The sequence below is a fragment of the Nerophis ophidion genome, linkage group LG10, assembly GCF_033978795.1.
Source record: "Nerophis ophidion isolate RoL-2023_Sa linkage group LG10, RoL_Noph_v1.0, whole genome shotgun sequence".
Lineage (NCBI taxonomy): Eukaryota > Metazoa > Chordata > Actinopteri > Syngnathiformes > Syngnathidae > Nerophis > Nerophis ophidion.
Window position 1 is genome coordinate 38,605,669 of NC_084620.1, and position 26,528 is coordinate 38,632,196.

Sequence of the window (26,528 nt, forward strand, 5' to 3'; positions counted from 1 at the left end):
ACCCCATGCAGGGATTGTAGTCTGCTACCAACTTGCGGTCACATATATATGACATGTGGAGGTAAGATGTATACTTTGTGGTTACATTCATTTTCATTTAGTAGTAATTGATCAATACACGGTTTTATCTCACGTAAATATTATATCTTTAAATTACCCTATTTTAGTTAGTTTAGTTGTATTTATTTATGACCAGGCTATTTCTCTTTACGTATGGTTAGTTTATTATTTCTTTGTATGACATTACTTTTAATATTAATGTTTTTAAAATGTCGAGTTTGCTGGGCGGAAGTGATGTAATTCCTTTTCCGCTAGCGCTTAGCAGCCGGTGTCTCTTATGTTGACAGCGAGCGACGGTATTTGGCTCATTACGGGGAAAAATGGCATCGGCGTCCAACTTTTACAGACTCAGGTGCTCCGTTCTTGGACACGAAATGGACGTCAGGGGTCTTGCGACCGCCGTATTCCCAGAAGGAGCGTTTGTTTCTGTGTCCAGAGACCGGACCGGAAGGATCTGGGTACCAAACTCAAGGTACAGTAGCTAGCGTTAGCATGCTAGTGGTGTCCATATCAGTTAAAAAAAGTGGCTGCATCAAGACATGACTATTTAAATGTCTATAAACAGGAACAACATCAACCACACAAACTAACTTAGTCCTATTTGCTTAAAAAGCCATGAGACGTTGAGACATGACTTACTGTTAAACACATTGCTGCTCAATTTAGCTTTGTCATTCATTGAACTCCAGCTCCTTGTCATTCCCTCATGTACTATTTCATTTGTTGTGCTTCTTTTTCTTGGCAGCCCAGACAATTCTTTCGCAGAGATGCATTGTGTGACAGGCCACACCAATTTTGTATCTTGTGTATGCATCATCGCACCAAGTGAAACATATCCACGAGGACTTATTGTCACTGGAGGCAATGATAACAACATTTGTGTTTTTACTCTGGACGGACCACTGCCTCTTTACATACTTAAAGGTCACAAAAATACAGGTTGGTACACCCCCCCCCCCCCCCCCCCACCCCAATTTTGTCAAAAGGCACAAACAACGTTTTGCTTTTCGTCTTCACAGTTTGTACGTTATCTTCCGGAAAGTTCGGGACACTTCTGAGTGGCTCCTGGGACACAACAGCCAAAGTGTGGCTCAGTGAAAAGTGCATGATGACGTTGCAGGTATGGCCATAGAAAAGTGCATTAAAGGCCTACTGAAACTCACTACTACCCACCACGAAGTCTGATAGTTTATATATCAATGATGAAATATTAACATTGCAACACATGCCAATACGGCTTTTTTAGTTTACTAAATTACAATTTTAAATTTCCCGGGAGTTTTGTCTTGAAAACGTTGCGTAATGATGACATGGACGCAAGACGTCACGCGTTTTTAGGAAGTATGAGCGTTATGCACGCACACAGCTAAAAGTCGTCTGCTTTAACGGTATAATTACACAGTATTTTGGACATCTGTGTTACTGAATCTTTTGCAATTTTTTCAATTAATATTAGAGAAGTCACAGTAGAAAGATGGAGTTGGGAAGCTTTAGCCTTTAGCCACACAAACACACGGTGATTCCTTGTTTAAAATTCCCGGAGCTGAAACTTTACTATGTATCAGAGCGCGGTTAAGCAGACATGGATCCCGACCACATGTCAACCAGCAGGTTTCAGTGAGAAAATTGTGGTTAAAAAGTCAGTTCTTACCGGACAAAAGCTGAGCTTGTACCGTCCATAGCTGCTGTCGACTCCCGTGAGACACTGGCGTCAAGACACCCATGGAGTCACCCTTCCGACTATCAGGTACTATTTAACTCACTAAAACACTAGCAACACAATAGAAAGATAAAGAATTTCCCAGAATTATCCTAGTAAATATGTTTAAAAACATCAATGCAATCGTGTGGTTGTTTTTTAACTCGTTTTTATTTTTTTATTTATTTTTTTCTAGTCCGTCGCTGTCAATATCCTGAAACCCAAATCTTCCATCCTCGCTCAAATTAATGGGGAAATTGCCGTTTTCTCGATCCGAATAGCACTTTTTGTTGGAGGCTCCCGTTAAAAACAATGTGAATATGTGAGGAGCCCCCACACTTGTGACGTCATCGTCTGCGACTTCCGGTAGAGGCAGGGCTTTCCTCTTAACACCGACAGTTGCAAACTTTATCGTGGATGTTCTCTACTAAATCCTTTCAGCAAAAATATGGCAATATCGCAAAATGATCAAGTATGACACATAGAATGGACCTGCTATCCCCGTTTAAATAAGAAAATCTCATTTCAGTAGGCCTTTAAGATAAGTGCGAATTGTCTGATGTTGGATTTCTTACACTCAATTTTTTGCGGCGGGGGAATCCTTCCAGGGCCATTCTGCAGCAGTGTGGGCCGTGGCAATGTTGCCTGAACAAGGACTCATGCTGTCCGGATCGGCAGACAAAACCATAAAGCTATGGAAAGCTGGACGATGTGAGAGGACATTTACAGGTAAGTTTCAACTTGTACTAGGGTTGTACGTAGGGCTGGGCGATATTGCCTTTTTTAATACCGCAATATTTTTAACCCATATTACGATATACGATATATATTATGATATTTTGCCTTAGCCTTGAATGAACACTTGATGCATATAATCACAGCAGTATGATGATTCTATGTGTCTACATTAAAACATTCTTGTTCATACTGCACTAATATATGCTACTTTTAAACTTTCATGCTGAGAAGGAAATCACAACTAAGTCAATTGACCAAACTGCATTTATTAAAGTTATTAGCAGGTGACTTCTCAAATGATGCTACATATTAGCAGTAATGCTACTTTTGATAGCAACGCTTGTGCCCCACACATGACAAATTGAAGTTGTCTATTCGACATATTCCCGCTTGAAGCCGAACCACCGGCAGACAATGGACCCCCTCCTGTTTTTCTTGGGAATTAATTTTTCCTTCATTCGCACCTTCTTTCTCTCGTATTACCACTCGCACGGCTTTGCTAGCATCACAGCTAACGTTACCCAGACGATGGGCCCCGTGCTGTTTTTCTTAGGAATTAATTATTTCTTCATTTGTTGCGAGATTCGCACCTTCTTTCTCCACAACAACCTGCTAGCATCACAGCTAACGTTAGCCACGCCGCTACCTCTCCGCTGGGTGAGGGCGTATATGTATGACGTTACAGTAAGTGACGTATGAATGTGCGCCCGCTTGTCTGTGAGGAGACACAGGAAAGAGCGAGGAGAGTGTAATGCCCGCAGCTGCGTGAGAACGTCTGCTTGAATATTACGATATAGTCATTTTCTATATCACACAGAGACAAACCCGCAATATATATCATATATCAATATATCGCCCAGCCCTAGTTTTACGGTATACCGGTATTAGTATAGTACCGCGATACTAATGAATAATACTATACCACCTCTAAAAAGTATCGGCCCCCCACCCATTGGCGTCGTCACGTTTTATGACCAAAAATCATCAGAGATGATTCCAGGGCGCGGCCACCGCTGCTGCTCACTGCTCCCCTCACCTCCCAGGGGGTGAACAAGAACACGGGTCAATTGCAGATGACAAATTTTACCACACCTAGTGTGTGTGTGAGACAATCATTGGTACTTTACTTTAACTAAGACACGGCTAGCTAACTAGCGGGTATGATTATACTCCTTCTTAATCATTAAACCTTGTCTCCATGGAGACTAGTCAAGTACATTTAGTTCAAGATTCATCCCTGTAGGATGAGTGATAGCTTATCATGATTGAATTTCCACATATTATAATAGTCTGAAGTTGATAAAGTCAAGACAAGATTATTCTATGACCAATCATCATCCATTAAGACAACCAATTTAACTTTGAACACACAAGTGAATATTGTGCATACTTACTCAACACCCATACATTTCACACTTAGGGTGGCCGTATGAACAACGCCAACCCTGTCATAAATATGTACCATATCGTGAAACCATACAGAACAACAATGACAAACATTTTGGGAGAAAATTTGCACCGCAACACAACGTAAACACTACAGAACAAATTCCCAGAATTCTCTGCAGCACCAACTCTTCCGGGACGCTACAATATAAACAAACGCCATTGGTGGATCTACACCTAACATCCACTGTGATGATACCAAGTACAAGAGCGTATCTAGTCAATACTACTATGATTACATCGATATTTTTTAACATCATAAAATCTTGCTTTGTTTTTTTAAATTTATATTATGTTTATAATCTGAGGAAATATGTCCCTGGACACATGAGGACTTTGAATATGACCAATGTATGATCCTGTAACTACTTGGTATCAGATTGATGCCCAAATTTGTTGTCTCATCCAAAAATAATGTAAAGTATCTAACAACAGAAGAATAAGTGATTATTACATTTTAACAGAAGTGTTGATAGAACATGTTGAAACAGAAAATAAGGCGATATTAACAGTAAATGAACAAGTAGATTAGTCATTCATTTTTTACCACTTGTCCTTAACAATTTTGTCAAATTAATAGAATGGAAAATGACACAATGTTACTGCATATGTCAGCAGCTAAATTAGTAATCTTTGTTTCTTTACTTTCTACTAATAGACAAGTTGTCTAGTATGTTAACCATTTTATTTAAGGACAAACTTCCAATAAGAAACATATGTTTAATGTACCCTAAGATTTTTTGTTAAAATAATGCCATTTTTTGTGGTCCACTTTGGTACCGGTACCAAAATATTGGTATCGGAATAACAGTAACTTTTATGAATTGCAGCCAATACACATCGAGAGCATTTTGAGTCAACGCAGTGTTTTTCACCACACCCCCCCGGGATTGTCACAGTTTGCACTCTATTATTCATTTTAGAACTAGGGGTGTGTCCATCATTCGGCAGTGGCTGATTTTCGTGAAAAAGTACACGATCGGCCATTGCTGATTAATGCCTCCGAATGCCGATCACAAACCAACATCGTCTCTGGCTGGCAAAGTGCTTTCAGCTAATACTGTGTCTTCAAACAGTGTCGCGCCACTCACCCAAACCAACAATAATCACCTTACAGCATTCCTTCATATCATAAATATCATTATAAGAGTTATTATCACTGAAGGACAAGGCTAAACATCTTGCACACTGATGTGCTAATAGCTAAGCTAACCGAGTTTAAGACAACAACAGTGAATAAGTGCTTGCTTTTGCTGCGTTCCATTTTTCTCTAAAGTTAAAAGTCGGAGTTGGGAATGACGTCCAGTTACAAAGTCGGAAATCAAGATGTCCACATTCATGAAAGCTATTTTTGCTATTGCCTTGTCTGAATATAAACAACTCATGGTAAAGGACTCTTTCTACAACCTTCAAGAACTGTGTATTAAGAGGAAACAGATGCTATTGCTAGCAACGTACAACTTATATACCACATGAAGTAAATGTAGTTTACACTACAATCACTATGTTTCAATTAGGGCTGGGCGATATGGCCTTTTTTTAATATCTCGATATTTTTAGGCCATATCGCGATACACGATATATATCTCGATATTTTGCCTTAGCCATGAATTAACACTTGATACATATAATCTCAGCAGTATGATTATTCTATGTGTCTACATTACAACATTCTTGTTCATACTGCATTTATATATGCTCATTTTAAACTTTCATGCAGAGAAAGAAATCACAACTAAGTCATTTGACCAAAACTGCATTTATTAATGTTATTAGCAGCTGACTTTTCAAATGATGCTACATATTAGCAGTAATGCTACATTTGGTAGCAACGCTTGTGCCCCACACTTGACAAATTAAAGTTGTCTATTCGACATCTTCCCGCTTGAAGCCAAACCACCGGCAGACAATGGACCCCCTCCTGTTTTTCTTGGGAATTAATTTTTCCTTCATTCGCACCTTCTTTCTCTCGTATTACCACTCGCACGGCTTTGCTAGCATCACAGCTAACGTTACCCAGTCTGTTACCTCTCTGCTCCATGAGGGCGTATACGTATGTGACATATGACGTGACAGTATGTGACGTGTGTAAGTTTGTGCGCATGCTGTCTGTGAGAAGGAGACACAAGCAGTGGGAAGAGCCTGTAGTGTAATGCCCACAGCTAAAAGCAACTGCGTGAGAACGTATACTTGAATATCACGATATAGTCATTTTCTATATCGCACAGATACAAACCCACGATATATCGCGTACATCGATATAATGCCCAGCCCTAATTTCAATGCACTAAATTAGTTTGATTTCTCAAATAGATTTTGGTATTTTCACATCTTTGTGTGAAGTCCCAATGTCCATGCTCACTCTTTAATACGACTATTGGTCATACGTGTGTGCCTCCCATACACTGGGGGTGCTAATTTCCTTTTTTATCCATCCATCCATTTCCTACCGCTCGTTCCTTTTGGTGTAGTGGGGGGTCGCTGCAGCCTATCTCAGCTTATTTCCTTTTAGCGCAGATAAATATATTGCTTTTCCGGTTGACCTATGATGTCCCACTAGCCTCTGTGGCTCCTTACAAGTTACCAGCCGCGCTCTGTAATACGTGATGTCTGATGTAATATTGGCACAGATTACAAATATTACGTCCCTAATGGCTATACAGCTTCCAAATGCTCTGATGTTAAATAGCAGAGAGCATCAAGAAATAATCTTAGATTGTGTTACCAACATGAAGTTACCAAAAATGTGTCTTAGCAAATGCAACTCCGAAGCAAAGAAAGAACGGCAAAATAGTTTTTTCGGAGGAATTTTCTGACAAAGAATCATGGAAACAAAACTTTTGAATGTCTCGGGAGTTCATTCATAATGCTTTTTGGATTGATTGTAGGCGTTTTGAATCCAAAGGAAAAGACCGTTAGTGCCCCAGCCGATACTGTTCCAAAGGAAGGTTGCTATTTTTCTGGACTATCTTGCCAGTTGTGCGGAAAGTTAATCAGTTTGGAGTGCACAAATGCAGCGTGAAGAGGTTTGTGTACGCTTTGCTATTCGCCTTTAATATACCTGCTTCATTCTATTTAATGTCATTCGTATTTACTTTGGGACTACGAGTTAAACCGGAATTTTACATACTCTTAGCTACCTTCTTAAATAAATGTGTTTCTTTTTTTCTATCATCGATGCACTTCAAAATGTTCTATTGTATTCATTTGGAAAGCAAATAAACATTCTCCTCTTTATTCCAATTGTTGCTATGTTTTTATTCAATGGTATCGGCATCCGAGTTGTATCTGGCGCGTTGAGACTGGTGCATGCCCGATACAAAGGGTCCCCTCCAGCGCACACACCACCTCAAGAGATCTGGTTTCCAATCTCCTAATCCAGGTGTGTTAGTCCGACTTTTTAAAAACCTAACAAGATCGGAATGAGGTGTTTCCATGGGCTGTCGGAGGCTTATTTAGAGCCAAACTATTTGAGAAATCGGGACTAATCTAGTGCATAGACACGTACTGAGCGACGCTACTATATAAAAGCATCCAATAGTACATTGTATATGGCTGATTTACAGCGACAAAAAACTAATGAGAAAGGCTAATATCAGATGTAGTAGAAGTGGACATCATTTTTTACAGCCATCTATGAAGCAAATTTAGGAATGGTTAGAATGTTTCGACTTTCGGAGTTGGATATCCGACCTCGAAGGGCGTTCCAGTTTAAATTTTGACTAAGAACTCAGAAATTCCAACTTCCCAGTACAAATGAAAAGCAACAAAAACCTTAAGAAATGTACATGTTCGACGGGTTGTACTGAAAACAAATATTGTTGTAATTAAAGGGTAATTTACAATAAAGTTCCATTCCATTCCAAGTGTATATGGAAGTGCTTTACAACAGAAAGTAAGCAGCTATTAATACGAGATTAACAAGCAAATTTATAAGTCTCTACAGTGCATCCGGAAAGTCCTCACTTCACATTTTGGCATTTTTGTTAAAGCCTTTTTCCATAACGGAAGAAATGCATTTTTGTCTTTGAAATTCCACACACAACACCCCATAATAACATTGTGATTATTTTTTTTGTTTTTACAAAATGTTTGCATTTTTATTAAACATAGAAATACTAATAAAACACATGTACATAAGCATTCACAGCCTTTGCTCAATACTTTGTTGATTCAATACATTTGGCATCAATTACATCTTTATGTCTTTTTGAATACGACACCACAAGCTTAGCATAACTATCTTTGGGCAGTTTCCTAAATTCCTCTTTGCAGCACGTCTCTAGCGCCATCAGGTTGGATAGGAAGCGTCAGTGCACAACCATTTTTGATTTCAAGTCTGAACTCTGGTCTGGCCACTTAAGGACATTGGTACTTCCAGGCAGCAGATATTTTTCTGTTAGCTTCCCCAGATATGTCCCTGAAGACAATCCTGTCTTGGAGTTCTACAGACAATTCTTTCGACTTCATGCTTGGTTTGTGTGCTGCCGTGCAGTGTCATGTGTTGAATCATATATATAGAGAGGTGTGTGCCATTTCAAATCATGTCCAAAACACAAAATTTACCACAGGTGGACACCAATTAAGTTGTATTGTGTACAAAATTTTGAGGACAAAAATATATTCATTCAATTTCGGGATAAGGCTGTAATGTATAAAACGTGAAGTGCTCTGAATACTTTCCTGATGCACTGTAGCAAGGATAATCAATCAATCAATGTTTATTTATATAGCCCCAAATCACAAATGTCTCAAAGGACTGCACAAATCATTACGACTACAACATCCTCGGAAGAACCCACAAAAGGGCAAGGAAAACTCACACCCAGTGGGCAGCGAGAATTCACATCCAGTGGGACGCCAGTGACAATGCTGACTATGAGAAACCTTGGAGAGGACCTCAAATGTGGGCAACCCCCCCCCCCTCTAGGGGACCAAAAGCAATGGATGTCGAGCGGGTCTAACATGATACTGTGAAAGTTCAATCCATAGTGGCTCCAACACAGCCGCGAGAGTTCAGTTCAAGCGGATCCAAGACAGCAACGAGAGTCCCGTCCACAGGAAACCATCTCAAGCGGAGGCGGATCAGCAGCGTAGAGATGTCCCCAACCGATACAGGCGAGCGGTCCATCATCGGTCTCGACTCTGGACAGCCAGTACTTCATCGATGGTCATCGGACCGGACCACCTCCACAAGGGAGGGGGGGACATAGGAGAAAAAAGAAAAGAAGCGGCAGATCAACTGGTCTAAAAAGGAGGTCTATTTAAAGGCTAGAGTATACAGATGAGTTTTAAGGTGAGACTTAAATGCTTCTACTGAGGTAGCATCTCGAACTGTTACCGGGAGGGCATTCCAGAGTACTGGAGCCCGAACGGAAAACGTTCTATTGCCCGCAGACTTTTTTTGGGCTCTAGGAATCACTAATAAGCCGGAGTCTTTTGAACGCAGATTTTTTGCCGGGACATATGGTACAATACAATCGGCAAGATAGGATGGAGCTAGACCGTGTAGTATTTTATACGTAAGTAGTAAAACCTTAAAGTCACATCTTAAGTGCACAGGAAGCCAGTGCAGGTGAGCCAGTACAGGCGTAATATGATCAAACTTTCTTGTTCTTGTCAAAAGTCTAGCAGCCGCATTTTGTACCAACTGTAATCTTTAAATGCTAGACATGGGGAGACCCGAAAATAATACGTTACAGTAATCGAGACGAGACGTAACAAACGCATGGATAATGATCTCGGCGTCTTTAGTGGACAAAATGGAGCAAATTTTAGCGATATTACGGAGATGAAAGAAGGCCGTTTTACTAACGCTTTTAATGTGTGACTCAAAGGAGAGAGTCGGGTCGAAGATAATACCCAGATTTTTTACCGAGTCACCTTGTTTTATTATTTGGTTGTCAAATGTTAAAGTTGTATTATTAAATAGAGGTCGGTGTCTAGCAGGACCGATAATCAGCATTTCCGTTTTTTTGGCGTTAAGTTGCAAAAAATTAGCGGACATCCATTGTTTAATTTCATTAAGACACGCTTCCAACTGACTACAGTCCGGCGTGTTGGTCAGCTTTAGGGGCATGTAGAGTTGGGTGTCATCAGCATAGCAGTGAAAGCTAATACCGTATTTGCGTATGACGTCACCCAGCGGCAGCATGTAGATGCTGAAGAGTACAGGGCCAAGAACCGAACCCTGGGGAACTCCACACGTTACCTTAACATAGTCCGAGGTCATACTGTTATGGGAGACACACTGCACCCTCTCAGTAAGATAAGAGTTAAACCAAGACAGGGCTGAGTCTGACATACCAATTCGTGTTTTGATACGCTCTAATAAAATATTATGATCGACTGTATCGAAAGCAGCGCTAAGATCGAGGCGCAGCAACATAGATGACGCATCAGAATCCATCGTTGGGAATAGATCATTAGTCAATTTTGCGAGGGCTGTCTCAGTAGAGGGATTTGCCCTGAAACTGGATTGAAAGGTTTCACATAGATTGTTAAACGCTAAGTGTTCATGTAGCTGCTCTGGAACAATTTTTTCGAGGATTTTCGAAATAAAGGGAAGGTGAGACACCTTCCCTTGTCACCTTGACACACTTTGGTATGTCAGCATTGTCAAGGTCAGTACATAACAGGTACGATCCATAAACTGGTGGTGTCTATAAGGTAGTATCAATATAGGATCAATACCAGGGTGATCAAATCGATATTTTAATTTTCTCAAAATCGTTTTTTGTTGTTATTGTTGATGTTGACAAACTACAAGAAAAATGCCTTGGACATGGGAGGCCAATGAGGGCAAAAACCAAAGGGTTCAGATAAGTAGCAGTTTTAACTTTCTGCTTCTTTTCAGTTATTTACTTTGAATAAAACATGCATTTGTGTGTAATTAAAAAGAATGACAAAGTAGTTTAAATATTGCGTTGATATTGTTAACGCGTCAATAACACTCACTATAAATAACTAGAAAAATGTACAGTTAATACAAACATGTGATTGTTATCGGCCGATCTCACTCATGGATGTCGGAATCGGTAGCATAGAACTTTGATTGGAACATCCCTAGTTTTAAGTTTCACAAGCCAGCAGCAAGGTAGCAGCAGTGATGAACCTAATCAACAGGCCCCCTGTTCTCCTAAGTAGTAGTAGTAGTAGTAGTAGTAGTAGTAATAGTAGTACACAAGAAAACTTATACAGAGTTAAGAGCAAAGAGATGTTAAAGTTTGTAACAATAATGATAAAAAAGGAGTCGTCTGCAAAATGTATAAAGAATTTATCTCACATAGTGCATTGCACAGAAATAAATAAATATTCTCAAGTTCTCATTTATAATTTAATTCTTGGGGCATGGAAATTCTATCTCCCAGGGTTGTAATGACAGGAAATAAATGAGGACTTCCAAGTTAATGTTTAAAAGGTCACTCAAATCTAGTCAAATATTTGTCTCATTTGACAAAGACAGTAAGCTTTCCCAAAACTGTAATAATGATGATCTCCCCAAACCCCCATTTTGTAAACGTCACCTAGTTTGTCATGGCTTACTTTTGTCCCAACAAAATAGTTTCCAATAATCTGTTCAATGTCTATGTGACGTTACAAAAACTTTTGTGTCTACACAGTCCACTAAAGTTTGTTTTTTTTATTATTCAATTTGCACTTACCGGTAATATTCCGCCCAGATGCAGCTGAGATAGGCTCCAGCATCCCCCGCGACACCGAAAGGGACAAAGCGGTAGAAAATGGATGGATGGAGTTTGCACTTAATATTCCTCCCCAATGCAGCTGAGATAGGCTCCAGCACCCCCCGCAACCCTGAAAGGGACAAGCTGTAGAAAATGAATGGATGGCTGGATGTTGATCATGATTATAATCAGAATCAAACACAGGGCAAAGATTTGAGGGAAGCAAACTATTTAGTCAACAAACTTATTTGGAAACATTTTAACTTTAATACAAATACAACAATGTGTCAATATCAATAAAATACAACCATTCACTTTTAATACAAACAATTGTTTAAGCAAAACAAAGCCAGTTGTCCAAAACTAAACAAAAGCACACATTTTATTGGCTCTCATTCAAACCCTTTGGTTTTTTGCCCTCAAAGTTGATTTTGTTGATAATATATGAACATAACACTTTCAACAAAGTCGCAATACTGACAATACAACAAAAAAAAACATACATTTTTGTGAACATAAATCTAAAAGAGAACTGAAAATAATCTATAGCATCACACTTGTACCAATCCAATACTGTTACTACTCTTTGTATCGAAATTGCGCCCTACCAACAAAAAAGTCATAAAATGTCCTTTGGATTTCTTAAGGGTTAAAAAATAGCTTTTAATTTCCCTTCCAGGTCACGAAGACTGTGTCCGAGGACTGGTTGTAATCAGCAGCACTGAGTTCTTCTCCTGCAGCAACGACACCAGCATCAGGAGGTGGCTGGTGACAGGTGAATGTGCACAGGTATACTACGGCCACACCAACTACATCTACAGCATTGCCGTCTTCCCCAACAGTGAAGGTTTGCTGCCTCTTAATTAGCCTTTAATCACCAAACTGGAGTCCTAGTGTTTTCCCACTCAAGCAGAATCTTTCTGCTAGATTTTGTAAGCACAGGGGAGGACAGGACTCTCAGAATATGGAGGAAAGGCGAGTGTGCTCAGACCATCCGCCTACCTGCTCAGTCTGTGTGGTGTTGCTGCATTCTTCCAAATGGAGACATTGCTGTGGGAGCAAGGTAATACAATGCTACTTAAGCTCACACTGTAATTGTCTTTACATTTCTAACTTTTTAACCCTCAGTGACGGCATCATCAGAATCTTTACCGAGTCAAAGGACCGCGTGGCCAGCGCTGAGGAACTTCAGGCATTTGAGGACGAGCTCTCCAAAGCCACCATCGACCCTAAGACAGGAGACTTGGGAGACATCAAACTGGAGGAGCTACCTGGAAGGGAACACCTTGACGAGCCTGGTATCCAGTTTCTTTTTTAGAAGTTATCTGTTGCTCCATCTGGGTCATTAATGTTTTTGGCCTTTTCAGGGAACCGCGATGGGCAGACACGGCTGATCAAGGATGGACAGAAAGTGGAGGCATACCAGTGGAGTGTCAGTGAAGGCCGCTGGATGAAAATTGGAGATGTGGTCGGCGGCTCAAACCAGCAGACCTCCAAAAGTGTCATGTATGAAGGCAAGGTGAGATGACTTATTTTGTCAACCTTGCTTCTGAGGAACGTAGACAATATAATTTCTCCTCTCAGGAGTACGACTTCGTCTTCACCATCGACGTCAACGAGGGAGGGCCGTCCATGAAGCTGCCCTACAATGTGTCAGATGACCCTTGGCTGACGGCACACAACTTTTTGCAGAAAAACGACCTCAGCCCCATGTTCCTCGATCAGGTCGCTAACTTTATCATCGAAAACACTAAAGGACATGAGGTCGGACCCGCACAGCCAGCAGGTGGTGACCCTTTCACTGGTAAGAAAGTCTTAATTGTAGCAACCAGCAGAGAGAGCAACACATTAAAATACATTTTCTGTCTACCATATATTTCAGACCAAAGGGCGCACCAAATTATTAGGTTTTCTAATGTTTCTTCCTTTGGCAGGAGGAGCTCGTTACATCCCTGGCTCGACGGACGGAAGGCCAAATTTTGGAGGCGATCCATTCACAGGTGTGCAGTACGCCGGTTTCTAAACGAGATTTAGAGAGTATCTAAACGTACATAATCCCATGTGTTTTTGAACCTCTTCAAGGCTCTGGTCGCTACATCCCAGGCTCAGAACCAAACCCAGTGGCTCCTGTAGGCGTGGCAGATCCCTTCACAGGTGACCATTTGACTAAATCTTCTCAAGGGACACTCCTAGGTTTGGGAATCTCAGGGTTACCCTCGATACAATACAGTGTGTGAAACATGGCTTACAATAACGATACAATGCTGCAACGATGATAGAACCAAACATAACTTTAACCAGAGTACAAACAGCAAACGTGCAATGCAAAGACACTTTCATTGAAACATCAATCAATCAAAGTTTACTTATGTATCCCTTAATCACATACGTCTCAAAGGGCTTTACAAGTCCTAAGCTCATATCCCACATCAGGGCTAGAAAAAACTCAACCCAATTGGAACAATGAGGAACATAACCGTAAACAAGATGTATGTTAGTGAGTCAAAATGTTTAATGTTGTTGCATCTTTAACTGAGCAGCCCTCCCATAGCCTATTAGTAAACATACTTATTTCTAGACAGTTGTCTATATCATTCACAAAGTGTTTTGTTTCTTATCCCACTGACATTTTGAAAAGGTTTTCATCAAATCTGCCTCTTACTTTTTGAGCAATGTTGCTAAATAACAACACACAGAAAGACAAACCCCAGCAAATCAAAGGATGAATAAAAATTACATATTCTTGTATGTGTTTTGTTAGTCTGTCGCTTCCAAACAGGCTGCAGGAGGGTTCACTCTTTACATCGATTTTAGCACGTGGGGGCATTTGTTCTATAGTTCCCAGTCAGCCACTCTCTTTGTCTTTGTGGGTGGAGGCATACACACACAGAAGTTCAGCCTCGTAAAGCAACATCGTAGAAATAATCCTGATTAACCCAAAATCTAATCACTTGTTCCCATTTCTGACATTTCCTGAAAGCGTCATTAAAATCCGTCCATAACGTTTCGAGTTATGTTGCTAACTAACTGACTAATCCTGCTGATTACATTTATCTTCTGGTGGAGATAACTAGCTGCTAAAAATAATTCACCACACTGCCATTATTATGTCAGTAATGTATTGTAATTGGGGTCAGGTCTGGATGAGACATCAATCCAATCCACTTTATAAATATAGCACATTTGAGGAACATACTTGTCCACTTCTCCTTCCTCAGCAAGGCGCTTGTCGTCTTTGGGGTGATTGGACTCCTTATCTTGTAGGAGCACTGCCTCCTGCCCACTTTCTGCTTAAACTGTCCCTTTATGCATTGGAATTCATATTTCTCCTCAATAAACTGCAACTCCCTCTTGACACTACCACCACACAATTATCGGGCTACTCACTTGTGTTGACATCTATTTAGAACAGGGGTCGGCAATCTTTACCACTCAAAGAGCCGTTTTGACCCGTTTCACAAAATAAAGAAAACAATGGTTGCCACAAAACTCTTTTGAAATTTAAAATTATGTAACACTGCGTAAAAAGTTTTTTTTCTTTGTGCTATGTATAAACCAGGGGTCTCAGACACGCGGCCCGCACCTTAATATGAAAATTTTATGTTAGTGGGGCCCGCGAGTTTTATATGAATGCCGCTTGACAACATCACATTTGCCAACCATCCCAATTATTCTGGGAATTCCCAAATTTCAAGGCATCTATTCTCATGAATGTCTATTGATTTTCACCTAAACAACAATAATTAGGGCATGCTGTGATGGCACTGTGTTTAGCGACTTCTACAAACGTATCAAACAACTTGTCAGCCCAGTCACATGTTGTATGTGGCTTCCACATACACATGTGAGTGACTGCAAGGCCTACTTGTTCAACAGCCGAACAGGTTACACTGAGAGTTGTGATATAAACAACTTTAACACTCTTACTAATATGCGCCACACTGTGAACCCACACCAAACAAAAATTACAAACACATTTCGGGAGAACATCCGCACTGTAACACAACATAAACACAACAGAACAAATACCCAGAATCCCATGCATCCCTAACTATTCCGGGCTACATTATACACCCCCGCCCCCTCAACCCTGCCCACCTCAACCGACGCATGGAAGAGGGGGTTAGTGGTAGTGGGGGTGTATAATGTAGCCCGGAAGAGTTAGAGATGCACGGGATTCTGTGTATTTGTTCTGTTGTGCGGATGTTCTCCCAAAAGGTGTTTGTCATTCTTGTTTGGTGTGGGTTCACAGTGTAGCGCATATTAATAAGAGTGTTAAGCATATTAGTAAGAGTGTTAAAGTTGTTTATATCATAACTCTCTGTGTAACCTGTATGGCTGTTGTCCAAGTATGCCTTGCAGTAACTTACGTGTGATGATAGCAGCCGCACACTATAAGTCACAGGCCGGCGCGCAGATAGCATGGGGTATAAACTGATGCGACTACATGCTCTAGAGGACGTTGGAAGCATTGCCATCACGGCACGCCCTCAATGTTGATGTGAATATTATCCCCAGGAGATTTCTGAGAGAGGCAACGAAATTCGGAGTCCTTCCAGAAAAATCGGGGGTTCGACAAGTATGCAGCTGAGCCACATCGGAGTGATCAAAGAGACGCATGCGGCCCCGGCGCCGACCCCTGATTTAGACAAATGTTGTGTGTTGGTAGTACATGTATACTGCTAGAGTAGTCAGTGTACAACTTACTTACAACTTTTACTTTCTATCTATGGTACTGTCCCAGGAGATGGCTTGTTTAAATGTATGGTGTGTACAGTAAACTTCGACTTAACAACTTAGTTAGTTTTTGAACATAGTGTAAAAACTGAAAAGTTTGTATAGTGAAGCAGGGTTTCCCGTAAGAAACAATGTAAGCATGAATAATTGGTTCAGCCGCACCGCACAGTGAATGTAAGCTCCTCTTTTGAAACTATTCCAACCACCCTCGGCTCGCCTTAAATTGTTTTTCTGTGATGGTTACAGCATAGTCACTTTTGGACATCGAGTGGCCATATACCGTAATAATTGATAGCCTGCAAAACGCTCCTGTGTACTCCTTGCAAATACATAAACAGGATGGATATGCCCTTGTGCACAGGAAGGGGTGTCAACAAAAAGGCAGCCCCTCCTAGGTTTTCCAGATCTCACAAAATGAATGAATGAAACATTTGTACGCCGAGACATTGTTCCCACACAGAGTCATATTTATATGACTAGTAGACCGAAAAGTCGATAATACAGGCGTTTGTAAATTGAGATTCCACTGTACTCACTGTTTATATACAGTACAGGCCAAAAGTTTGGACATACCTTCTCATTCAGTGCGTTTTCTTTATTTTCATGACTGTTTACATTGTAGATTGTCACTGAAGGCATCAAACTATGTACTTAACAAAAAAAGGTGAAATAACTGAAAACATGTTTTATATTCTATATTTTTCAAAATAGCCACCCTTAGCTCTGATTACTTTTTCGCACGCTCCTTGGCATTTTCTCGATGAGCTTCAAGAGGTAGTCACCTGAAAGAGTTTTTGCTTCACAGGTGTCATAGTTTTGATGCCTTCAGTGACAATCTACACTGTAAATAGTCATGAAAATATGGAAAAATGCATTGAAATGAGAAGCTGTGTCCAAATGTTTGACCTGTTCATGTGTTGCTTTAACAAATAAATGCTGTGTGTCAGGTGGAGGCGCTTACTCCTCATCAACCCTACGACAGAAAACAACCAACATTTACTTCCCCAAGACTGATGGCGTCACCTTCGAGCAGGCTAATGTTTCACAAATCGTCGGTAAGCCCAAGTTCTTGTTGAGTCTTCTTTAAATGCTGCTCCTTTTAGGTCTGACTCTTGTCTTGACCAGGCAAGCTAAAGGAGCTGAACGGAGGCGCCCCTCAAGAGCACAAACTCTCTGAAGACATTCTAGAAAGCCTCGAGAGGCTGCTCGTGTCCGTCTGTGGGTCTAACGCCACTGAGTGCTCGCCAACTATTCAGCAAATCAACCTCCTCTGGAAGGCCTCACATTGGCCTGAAGGTAGAATTATGTTTTGACTTTTCAGTCTTTTCGAAACTGACTTGTTCTTCTCGTGATCTGTAGATATTGTGTTTCCTGTCCTGGACATTATGAGGCTGGCTGTGCGTCACCCGCAGGTAAATGAGAGTCTGTGCGGTGAGGCGGAGGGCGTCCAGTTGTGCAACCACCTCCTGAGCCTAATGAGGCCAGAGGGACGGCCCGCCAATCAGATGCTGGCGCTGCGGATTCTATGCAACTGTTTCAACGGCAAGCACGGCCAAGCACTCCTCATGGCCCAGCGCGAAGCCGTCCTCTCACGGGCCGCCGACTTGGTCACCGTCTGCAATAAGAACATCCACATTGCTCTCGCCACACTGGTGCTCAACTATGCCGGGTGCCTGCACCAACGACCCGACCTGGAGGCCAAAGCGCAATGCTTGTCTGTGGCCAGCAGGGCTCTGGAGACCGTGCAAGACAAGGAAGCTGTGTTCCGGCTGCTGGTCGCTCTGGGGACCACAGTGGTCTTCGACCAAATGGCCCAGGACCTCGCTCGCTCGCTGGGGGTCAACACGCAGATTTCTCAGTTCTTATCTGTATCCGATCCTTCAAAGGTGGCAGAGTGTTGCCAGCTGATTTTAAAGGAACTACAATGATGACAAATGACAATAAATTAAGGTGAAATCATTTTATTACAACCACACTGTTTGCTCATCATGATGTGGAGTCAACTTGTAGGTTGTACAATAAAAAGGACACGTTTCAAGAGGAAGCAGTCTTTATCTTAAAGTATCCTTGCATAATTAATGTGAGATGATCCAAACTACACGCGCATACACACAGTCTGTATCAGTGAAGACCGAGCTAGACTTGCAGCACAACATGAGCTTGTCAACATGAAGGCTCTTTGCATAGCCTGCAGGAAAAAGTGCAACAATTTGCATTGTGCAAAGATCCAACTTTGTGCTGTGTACTCTATTTGCAAAGACCTATTTTGCCTGACCTGAGCTAATGTATGTCTTTGTTCAGACTTTTTTTATATAATTGTGGCATTTTATTAATAAAGACTCAAACATTGAATCGTGACTTTAATAAATGATAGTACAACACATTGACAAATGATGCATTGCGAAACTAAAGCAACATTTTCACACATTCGACTAAAATGCCATTTTCTAACGTCACAAATTTGAACTTCTATCCTTAATAGCAAGCACATGTCTGTCCAAAAAAAATGTTTTGGTCTTAACTGTTCTTGTGGCGTTGACCTAAATTGTACAGGTAGATTAGTGGCTGCAGGTAACTAACACTTATTGATGCAGCCAAAGACAGAGGATTAAACTGACACTTCACAACCCCAGCAGGGAACTGCCTTCGCAGAATGACGGCAAAGATGTAGGGAAGGTAGTTGATAGTGAGGACCACCTGGATGGCGAAGATGGTGATGAAGGCTTTCTTCTTTATAGAATGCATCTCCCCATTCTTCCTTGGTTCGCGCCCTCTTCCCGCCACCCCACCTGCTGGTGTCTTCACCCCCACGTTTCCCTGCCAACTCTCCTTCTCCTTTCCGTGTGCTTTCGGATTGTCTCCTGGTGGAGTTTGTTTCAGCACTCTCAGAACAGCGACGCTGCAAAAGGTGTCCACAGCCAGAACAGGAAGGAAGATAAAGTACACTAAAAGAATGGAGCCTCTCTTGAACACGAACAAGGATAAAATGACGTAAAGACAACTTGCGACAGCCAGCGCTCTCCATCTGTACTTCAGGGCCCTGAACCTGAGGGTCAACATCAGGTCATTGGTCCTTTTCATCAATGATGACACTGGACTAAATATGTCTTACCTTAAAAAGTGCACAGGTCGCACCACAGCGAGGTAGCTCTCAACACACATCAAACAGAAGAGCAGTGGCTTTAAAATAAGTATTGATGAGGTTATCAATGCCGTAATGACAAACAACCAGCCACTGTGCCACAAGAAGTGGTTGAGCAAGAGCGAGGGCACCATCAGATAGAAGCTCAAATGGATGAGGACCAGGGAGAGCGGGAAGAAGTCCGTCAGGAGGATGCTGCCGACCTTCCGTCTTGAACACAAAAAGTCATGTCACCAATCTGTATTGTAGGCCAGTGTTTTTCAACCAGTGTGCCGTGGGAGATTATGCAGTTTCACCTGTTTGGGTTGGAAATATTTTTTGCAAACCAGCAATTATAATCCGCAAATAATGTGCATTTGTTGAGTGTCGGTGCTGTCTAGAGCTCGGCAGAGTAACCATGGTATACCATACCATATCAGTAGGTGGAAGCCGGTAGCTAATTGCTTTGTAGATGTCGGGAACACGTCGCGTGAGACGACGAGGGTTTGTCGAGAGCACAATATGCAGGTTAAAAAGGAGTCGAATGCTTAAACCAAAAATAAACAAAAAGTGAGCGCCCCTAAGAAAAGGCATTGAAGCTTAGGGATGGCTTTGTAGAACCAGACTAAAACTGAACTGGCTACAAAGTAAACAGAAACAGAATGCTGGACGACGGTAAAGACTTACTGTGGAGCAAAGATGGCATCCACAAAGTATATTCGTACATGACACGGCAATCAACAATGTCCACACATTAAAAAAAAAAAAGATAGCAACAACTGAAATATTTTCAATTGCTAAAACAAAGCAGGTGCGGGGAATAGCGCTCAAAGGAAGACATATTAATACCAACACAACAGGAAAAGCCACCAAAATACGAGTGCAAGACAAGAATTAAAATACTACGCAGGGCAAAAAACTCAGAATGAGTCACGGCGTGATGTGACAGGGGGTGACGGTACACCTACTTTGAGACAAGAGCTATAGTGATGCGAGCTTGGTTATGGTTTAAAGCAGGGGTCACCAACATGGTGCCAGCAGGCACCAGAAAGCCCGTAAGGACCAGATGAGTAGCCCGATCGCCTGTTCCAAAAATAGCTCGAATAGCAGTACTTACCAGTGAGCTGCCTCTATTTTTTTCAATTGTATTTATTTACTAGCAAGCTGTTCTCGCTTTGCTCGACATTTTTAATTCTAAGAGAGACAAAACTCAAATAGAATTTAAAAAATCCAAGAAAATATTTTAAAGACTTGGTCTTCATTTGTTTAAATATTTTTTTTTTTCTACTTTGCTTCTTGTAACTTTCAGAAAGACCATTTTAGACAAAAAATACAACCTTAAAAATTATTTTAGAATTTTCAAACACATATACCTTTTTCACTTTTTAAATTCCTTCTTCTTCTTTTCTGACAATTTAAATCAATTTTCAAGTATTTTTATTTTTTATTGTAAAGAATAATGAATACATTTTAATTTAATTCGTCATTTTAGCTTCTGTTTTTTCTACAAAGAATCTTTGTGAAATATTTCTTCAAACTTATTATGATTAAAATTTAAAAAATATATTCTGGCAGCGGTATAGCTCGGTTGGTAGAGTGGCCGTGCCAGCAACTTGAGGGTTGCAGGTTTGATTCCCGCTTCTGCCATCCTAGTCACTGCCATTGTGTCCTTGGGCAAGACACTTTACCCACCTGCTCCCAGTGCCACCCACACTGGTTTAAATGTAACTTAGATATTGGGTTTCACTATGTAAAGCGCTCTGAGTCACTAGAGAAAAGCGCTATATAAATATAATTCACTTCACTTCACAAATCTAGAACCAAATTTAAATCTTATTTCAAAGTCTTTTGAATTTGTCTTTGTTAGAATCATAGTTTGGTCCAATTTGTTGTATATTCTAACAGAGTGCAGATTGGATTTTAACCTATTTAAAACATGTCATCAAAATTCTAAAATTAATCTTAATCAGGAAAAACTACTAGTGATGTTCCATAAATTATTTTTTTAATTTTTTCAAAAAGATTTAAATTAGCTAGTTTTTCTCTTCTTTTTTTTGGTTGAATTTTGAATTTTAAAGAGTCGAAATTGAAGATAAACTATGTTTCAAAATTCAATTATCGTTTTTTTTTCCTGTTTTCTCCTCTTTCAAACCATTCTTTGTTGTTTTTTTCATCATTTATTCTCTACAACAAACCTTCCGTAAAAGGACAAAAATTTATGATGGAATGACAGACAGAAATACCCATTTTTTGATATATATAGATTTATTCATTAAAGGTAAATTGAGCAAATTAGCTATTTCTAGCAATTTATTTAAGTGTGTATCAAACTGGTAGCCCTTTGCATTAATCAGTACCCGAGAAGTAGCTCTTGGTTTCAAAAAGGTTGGTGACCCCTGGTTTAAAGTCTACTGAGTTTCATTTTTTAATGACTTCTGCTGGTGGTGTACCTCCGGATTTTTTCAACGGAAAACATAGCGCCTTGGCTTAAAAAAAGGTTGAAAAACACTGGTGGAGGCGATAACTCAAAAGTGTGATGACCTCCTCTTGAGAATGATCCAGAAGAGCCAAATGTTTGACGGGAGGCCAAAGAAGAATTCAATGCAGTCGGCGGCAAAGAGAATGACGAGACCCTCAGACGGTCCTCCGGTTCCATTGTAGGGATCACATTCTTTCCACACATAGATTGAAAAGGATTCGTTCATTCTGTTGGGGAAAAGTACATGGCAGGTAAATGCACTTATTTGAAAAATCGATAATCTGTAACATGCATCACTTATAATCAAAAACATGCAACAAAGTGACAGACCTGAAGTGTTTGTCCAGAGGCAAAGCTTTTTTTTTTAGTTCCAAAGTTGAGGCCGGTTTAATGTGTTTGTATTGCATTCCAAAGCATGGATGGTTGACTGCAGAAATATTTGCATGGATGAGCCAAAAATGGTTTGATATGCAAAGGTCTGCCCTGTGGGGTGGGGCGTATTCTGTAGACAGCCGTCATTGACAACCATGAAAGCCTGTTTACAAAGCTTCACTTCTAATTTGTTAGCCTGTTCTATTAAGCCGCCCGAATGCAGCTGAGATAGGCTCCAGCACCCCCCGCGACCTCAAAAGGGACAAGCGGTAGAAAATGGATGGATGGATGTTCTATTAAACCAGCGGTGTCGAACGTACGAAAAGGTGTTATCCGGCCCGCGGGATGAGTTTGCTAAGTATACAAATTAGCCGAAATTTTGGAATGAAAGAAACCGCCGTTCTAGATGTGTCCACTAGATGTCGCAACAGCAATTATTTGTATCTTTGTAGATCAGGAGTCTCAAACTCAATTTACCTGGGGGCCACTGGATGTTAGAAACTGGGTGAGGCTGGGCCGCTAGAAAAGATTTCTTACAAAAATCTAACATGCAATTTTTAATGAATTCATCTTCTTTGAATGGCTTTCCCGCCCTAGCAACATACTTGTCATCTCTCGCGACCTTATTGGGAAACACCCGAATATCAGTGCCCCTCCCATACGATCTCCCGGGGCAATCATTCTCCCGGTTTTCTCCTGGACAACAATATCAAGGGCGTGCCGTGATGGTATTGCCTTTAACGTCCTCATCGACCTGTCGTCTCGTCCGCTTTTCTGCCATACAAACAGTCACATTTTGTATGAAGCTTCTGCAGACCCACGGAAGTGACTGCAAGACCTTTTTGGTCAACAGCCATACAGGTCACACTGAAGAGTGGCCGTATAAACAACTTTAACACTGCTACAAATATATGCCCCACTGTGAAGCCACACCAGACAAGATTGACAAACGCATTTTGGGAGAACATCTGCACCGTAACGCAACATAAACACAACAGAACAAATACCCAACATCAAATTCAGCACTAACTCTTCCGGGCTACAATAGGGGGCGTGGTTGGGGGCCCGGGGGTGTATATTGTAGCCTGGAAGAGTTAGGGCTGCATGGGATTCTGGGTATTTAGTTTGTTGTGTTACGGCGCAGATGTTCTCCCAAAATGTGTTTGCCAATCTTGTTTGGTGTGGGTTCACAGTGTGGCACATATTTGTAACAGTATTAACAGTATTTATAACAGTATTAAAGTTGTATGGCTGTTGATCAACTATGTCTTGCAGTCGCTTACTGCGTCTATTGAAGCTAAATATAACATGTAGCTGGACTGGAACGCTGTCAGTCTAGGTTGTAGAGGACGCTAAAGGCAGTGCCTCCACGGTGTCCCCTTAATATTGTTGTTTGGGTGAAATTCGGGAGAATTATTACCCCTGGAGGGGCACTGTAAAGCGATAATTCATATAAGGTTTGCGGGCTGCATCAACATTAAATGTTCATATTAAGGTGCGGGCCGCAATTGGCCCGCGGGCCGCGTGTTTGAGACCCCTGTTGTAGATGATGCTATATATGTAAAAAAAATATATATATATATATATATACATATATATATGATGTAATTTTATCCTGTAATTTAATTTTGATATTTATCTTGATGGATTAAAAATTTACACCAATGTGTTGACTGAAGGAACATTATCACATCATTTATTCATAAAATATAAATAACGACAAATAAAGATAGAATACTGTTAACCGCAACATGTAAGTGTAAAAAAATAAAAACAACAACATTATGATTTTTACATTGTCAGAATGTGCTTTTTTTAATTATTTTTTAAACAAAGAAAACAATCAGAAGTTGTCTTCATTTTTAAGTTATTATGCCGTGATTTTACTAGTTAGGCCCACTTGGTAGTAGATTTTTTTCTCCATGTGCCCATCCCCCGCCCCACATCTAAAATTAGTTTGACACCCCTGCGTTAAATCCTGTGTTTTCTGGTGTAAAAAAGTGCAGGTTTATTATAATAATAAAAGGTAATAATAACATAACTCGATCGTGTCTGATTAAAAAAAAAAACGGAAGCAATGGCCGCCGAGCAATTGTCAAAAACAGGTGAGCGAGACAATAAATCACTCCGATTTTCTCTGGTTTGAACCAGAAAAAAGGGCGGTTCCTACGTTTGTGAATCGCTACGGGAGACACTACATACGCAAATATGGGCAAAATACGTAACTGACTCCTATTGATTTGGATTTTACTGACGTCACGTCCGGCTCATTAAACAAACGCGGTGTTGTCAAGCGCCATTTAGCCTTTCTCAAAGAAAAAAATAATAATTTTTGCTTGTGTTGTTTTCGGCTGCACGAACCATTCAAATCTTGAAAAGGATAAACGTTTATTCTGAGTTCCTTGAGAGGAAATGAATAATCTTTAGTTATATTTTGATGAACACACGTGTGCAATAGCAACAAACAGTGTTTCAAATTTAAATTATTTACTGAACTTGTCTGAGCCTTTGGCTTTGCACTTTGTTATATCCATCTATCCATCCATTTTCTAGCACCTGTCCTTTTATATATACATATATATTTTGCCTTCTATTTTAGTAACTTTATTGCATTTACAACCCCCTGGCGCTGTTTTGTACTGTTTTTGAATTATTTTTGTTCTGTTTTTGTACTTATTTTGATTATTATTATTTCCCAATTGTTTGTAAATGTTGCAGTTTATAAATAAAAGTTTATGAAATAAATTAAAAAAAATAAATAAATAAAAAAAATATATATACACATATATATTACTTCCGTGTAGAAGTCACGTGTCGGAAAACAAGCAATACGGTAATACAAAGCACGTCTGGCACATTCGACGATTCAGTTAAGTTCAACCAACTAAAATTGGTGTTGAATCGTTCAGCATACGTGTGATTTAAATATGCGCAGTAAACTCTTTATATATACTGAACAACAAACATACGTTTATAATTCACACAACAGTCAAGGCACTTTCAACACCAAGGAAAGAAAACAAAAGCAAATACAGAGGGTTTTAAATATTAATAAATAATAATAATAAACATGGGTCACCAACCTTTTTGAAACCAAGAGGTACTTCTTGGGTACTGATTAATGCGAAGGGCCACCAGATTGATACACACTTAAATATTTGGCCAGAAATAGCTAATTTGCTCAATTTAACTTTAACTCTATCCATCCATCCATCCATCCATTTTCTACCGCTTATTCCCTTTCGGGGTCGCGGGGGGGCGCTGGCGCCTATCTCAGCTACAATCGGGCGGAAGGCAGGGTACACCCTGGACAAGTCGCCACCTCATCGCAGGGCCAACACAGATAGACAGACAACATTCACACTCACATTCACACACCAGGGCCAATTTAGTGTTGCCAATCAACCTATCCCCAGGTGCATGTCTTTGGAAGTGGGAGGAAGCCGGAGTGCCCGGAGGGAACCCACGCATTCACGGGGAGAACATGCAAACTCCACACAGAAAGATCCCGAGCCTGGATTTGAACCCAGGACTGCAGGAACTTCGTATTGTGAGGCAGACGCACTAACCCCTCTCCCACCGTGAAGCCCTAGATCTGACCAATCTAAGTCTAAGACTAGATCTGACCAATCTAACTCTATGTTATTATTAATTATATTTATCTCTGTGGAAACACTGATCATTTAATGATTCCTCACAACAAATATATATTTTTGATGACATTTTTAAATATGATAAAATCCAATCTGCACTTTCTTAGAATATATAACACATTGGACCAAGCCATATTTCTAACAAAGACAAATCATTTATTTCTTCTAGATTTTCCAGAACAAACATTTTTAAAGAAATTTAAAATACTTTGAAATAATATTTAAATTTGATTTTACAGATTTTCTAGATTTGGCAGAATATTTTATTTGAATTTTGATCATAATAAGTTTGAAGAAATATTTCACAAATATTCTTCGTTGAAAAAACAGAAGCTAAAATGAAAAATTAAATAAAAATGTATTTATTATTCTTTACAATAAAAAAAAATACTTGAACATTGATTTAAATTGTCAGGAAAGAAGAGGAAGGAATTTAAAAGGTAAAAGGGTATACCGTATTTCCTTGAATTGCCGTCGGGGCGCTAATTAATTTAAAACCTCTTCTCACACCTGCGCTTACCAAAGGCATGCGGTAAAA

At 40.3% G+C, this 26,528-nt stretch overlaps 2 protein-coding genes across 7 annotated transcripts in view; one reads left to right on the forward strand and one right to left on the reverse strand.

The window, feature by feature from the left end:
• The first annotated feature begins 293 nt into the window (after positions 1-293).
• Positions 294-18,409, forward strand: plaa (phospholipase A2-activating protein). Its single transcript, XM_061913691.1, has 14 exons — positions 294-532; positions 806-999; positions 1,080-1,180; positions 2,368-2,488; positions 12,308-12,475; positions 12,556-12,691; positions 12,757-12,926; positions 12,996-13,147; positions 13,213-13,432; positions 13,563-13,628; positions 13,711-13,782; positions 17,313-17,420; positions 17,491-17,661; positions 17,725-18,409. The coding sequence occupies exons 1-14, from the start codon at positions 381-383 to the stop codon at positions 18,291-18,293; spliced, it is 2,400 nt and encodes a 799-aa protein (XP_061769675.1). The 5' UTR covers positions 294-380; the 3' UTR covers positions 18,294-18,409.
• A 303-nt stretch (positions 18,410-18,712) lies between these two features.
• LOC133560778 (uncharacterized) overlaps positions 18,713-26,528 on the reverse strand; it is a 38,020-nt gene continuing 30,204 nt past the window's right edge. For 4 of the 6 annotated variants that reach the window (XM_061913699.1, XM_061913694.1, XM_061913695.1 and 1 more), the window contains exons 2-4: positions 22,028-22,192; positions 19,478-19,717; positions 18,713-19,411 (exon numbers count right to left, since the gene is read on the reverse strand). In XM_061913699.1, the coding sequence (XP_061769683.1) occupies positions 18,883-19,411; positions 19,478-19,717; positions 22,028-22,191 (933 nt within the window). In that variant the 5' untranslated portion in view covers position 22,192 and the 3' untranslated portion in view covers positions 18,713-18,882. Of the gene's footprint in view, positions 19,412-19,477; positions 19,718-22,027; positions 22,193-22,295; positions 23,239-25,420; positions 26,063-26,528 lie in introns of those variants that run through there. The other 2 variants (XM_061913697.1, XM_061913693.1) reach the window with 2 other exon arrangements.

What these genes read in the sequence shown, in the direction of transcription:
- plaa (XM_061913691.1), top strand. Translation starts at nt 381, where the DNA reads ATGGCATCGGCGTCCAACTTTTACAGACTCAGGTGCTCCGTTCTTGGA. An exon ending in ATCTGGGTACCAAACTCAAG is followed by an intron (nt 533 to 805) that starts GTACAGTAGCTA and finishes TTTTCTTGGCAG; the next exon opens with CCCAGACAATTCTTTCGCAG. An exon ending in GGCCTCACATTGGCCTGAAG is followed by an intron (nt 17,662 to 17,724) that starts GTAGAATTATGT and finishes CGTGATCTGTAG; the next exon opens with ATATTGTGTTTCCTGTCCTG.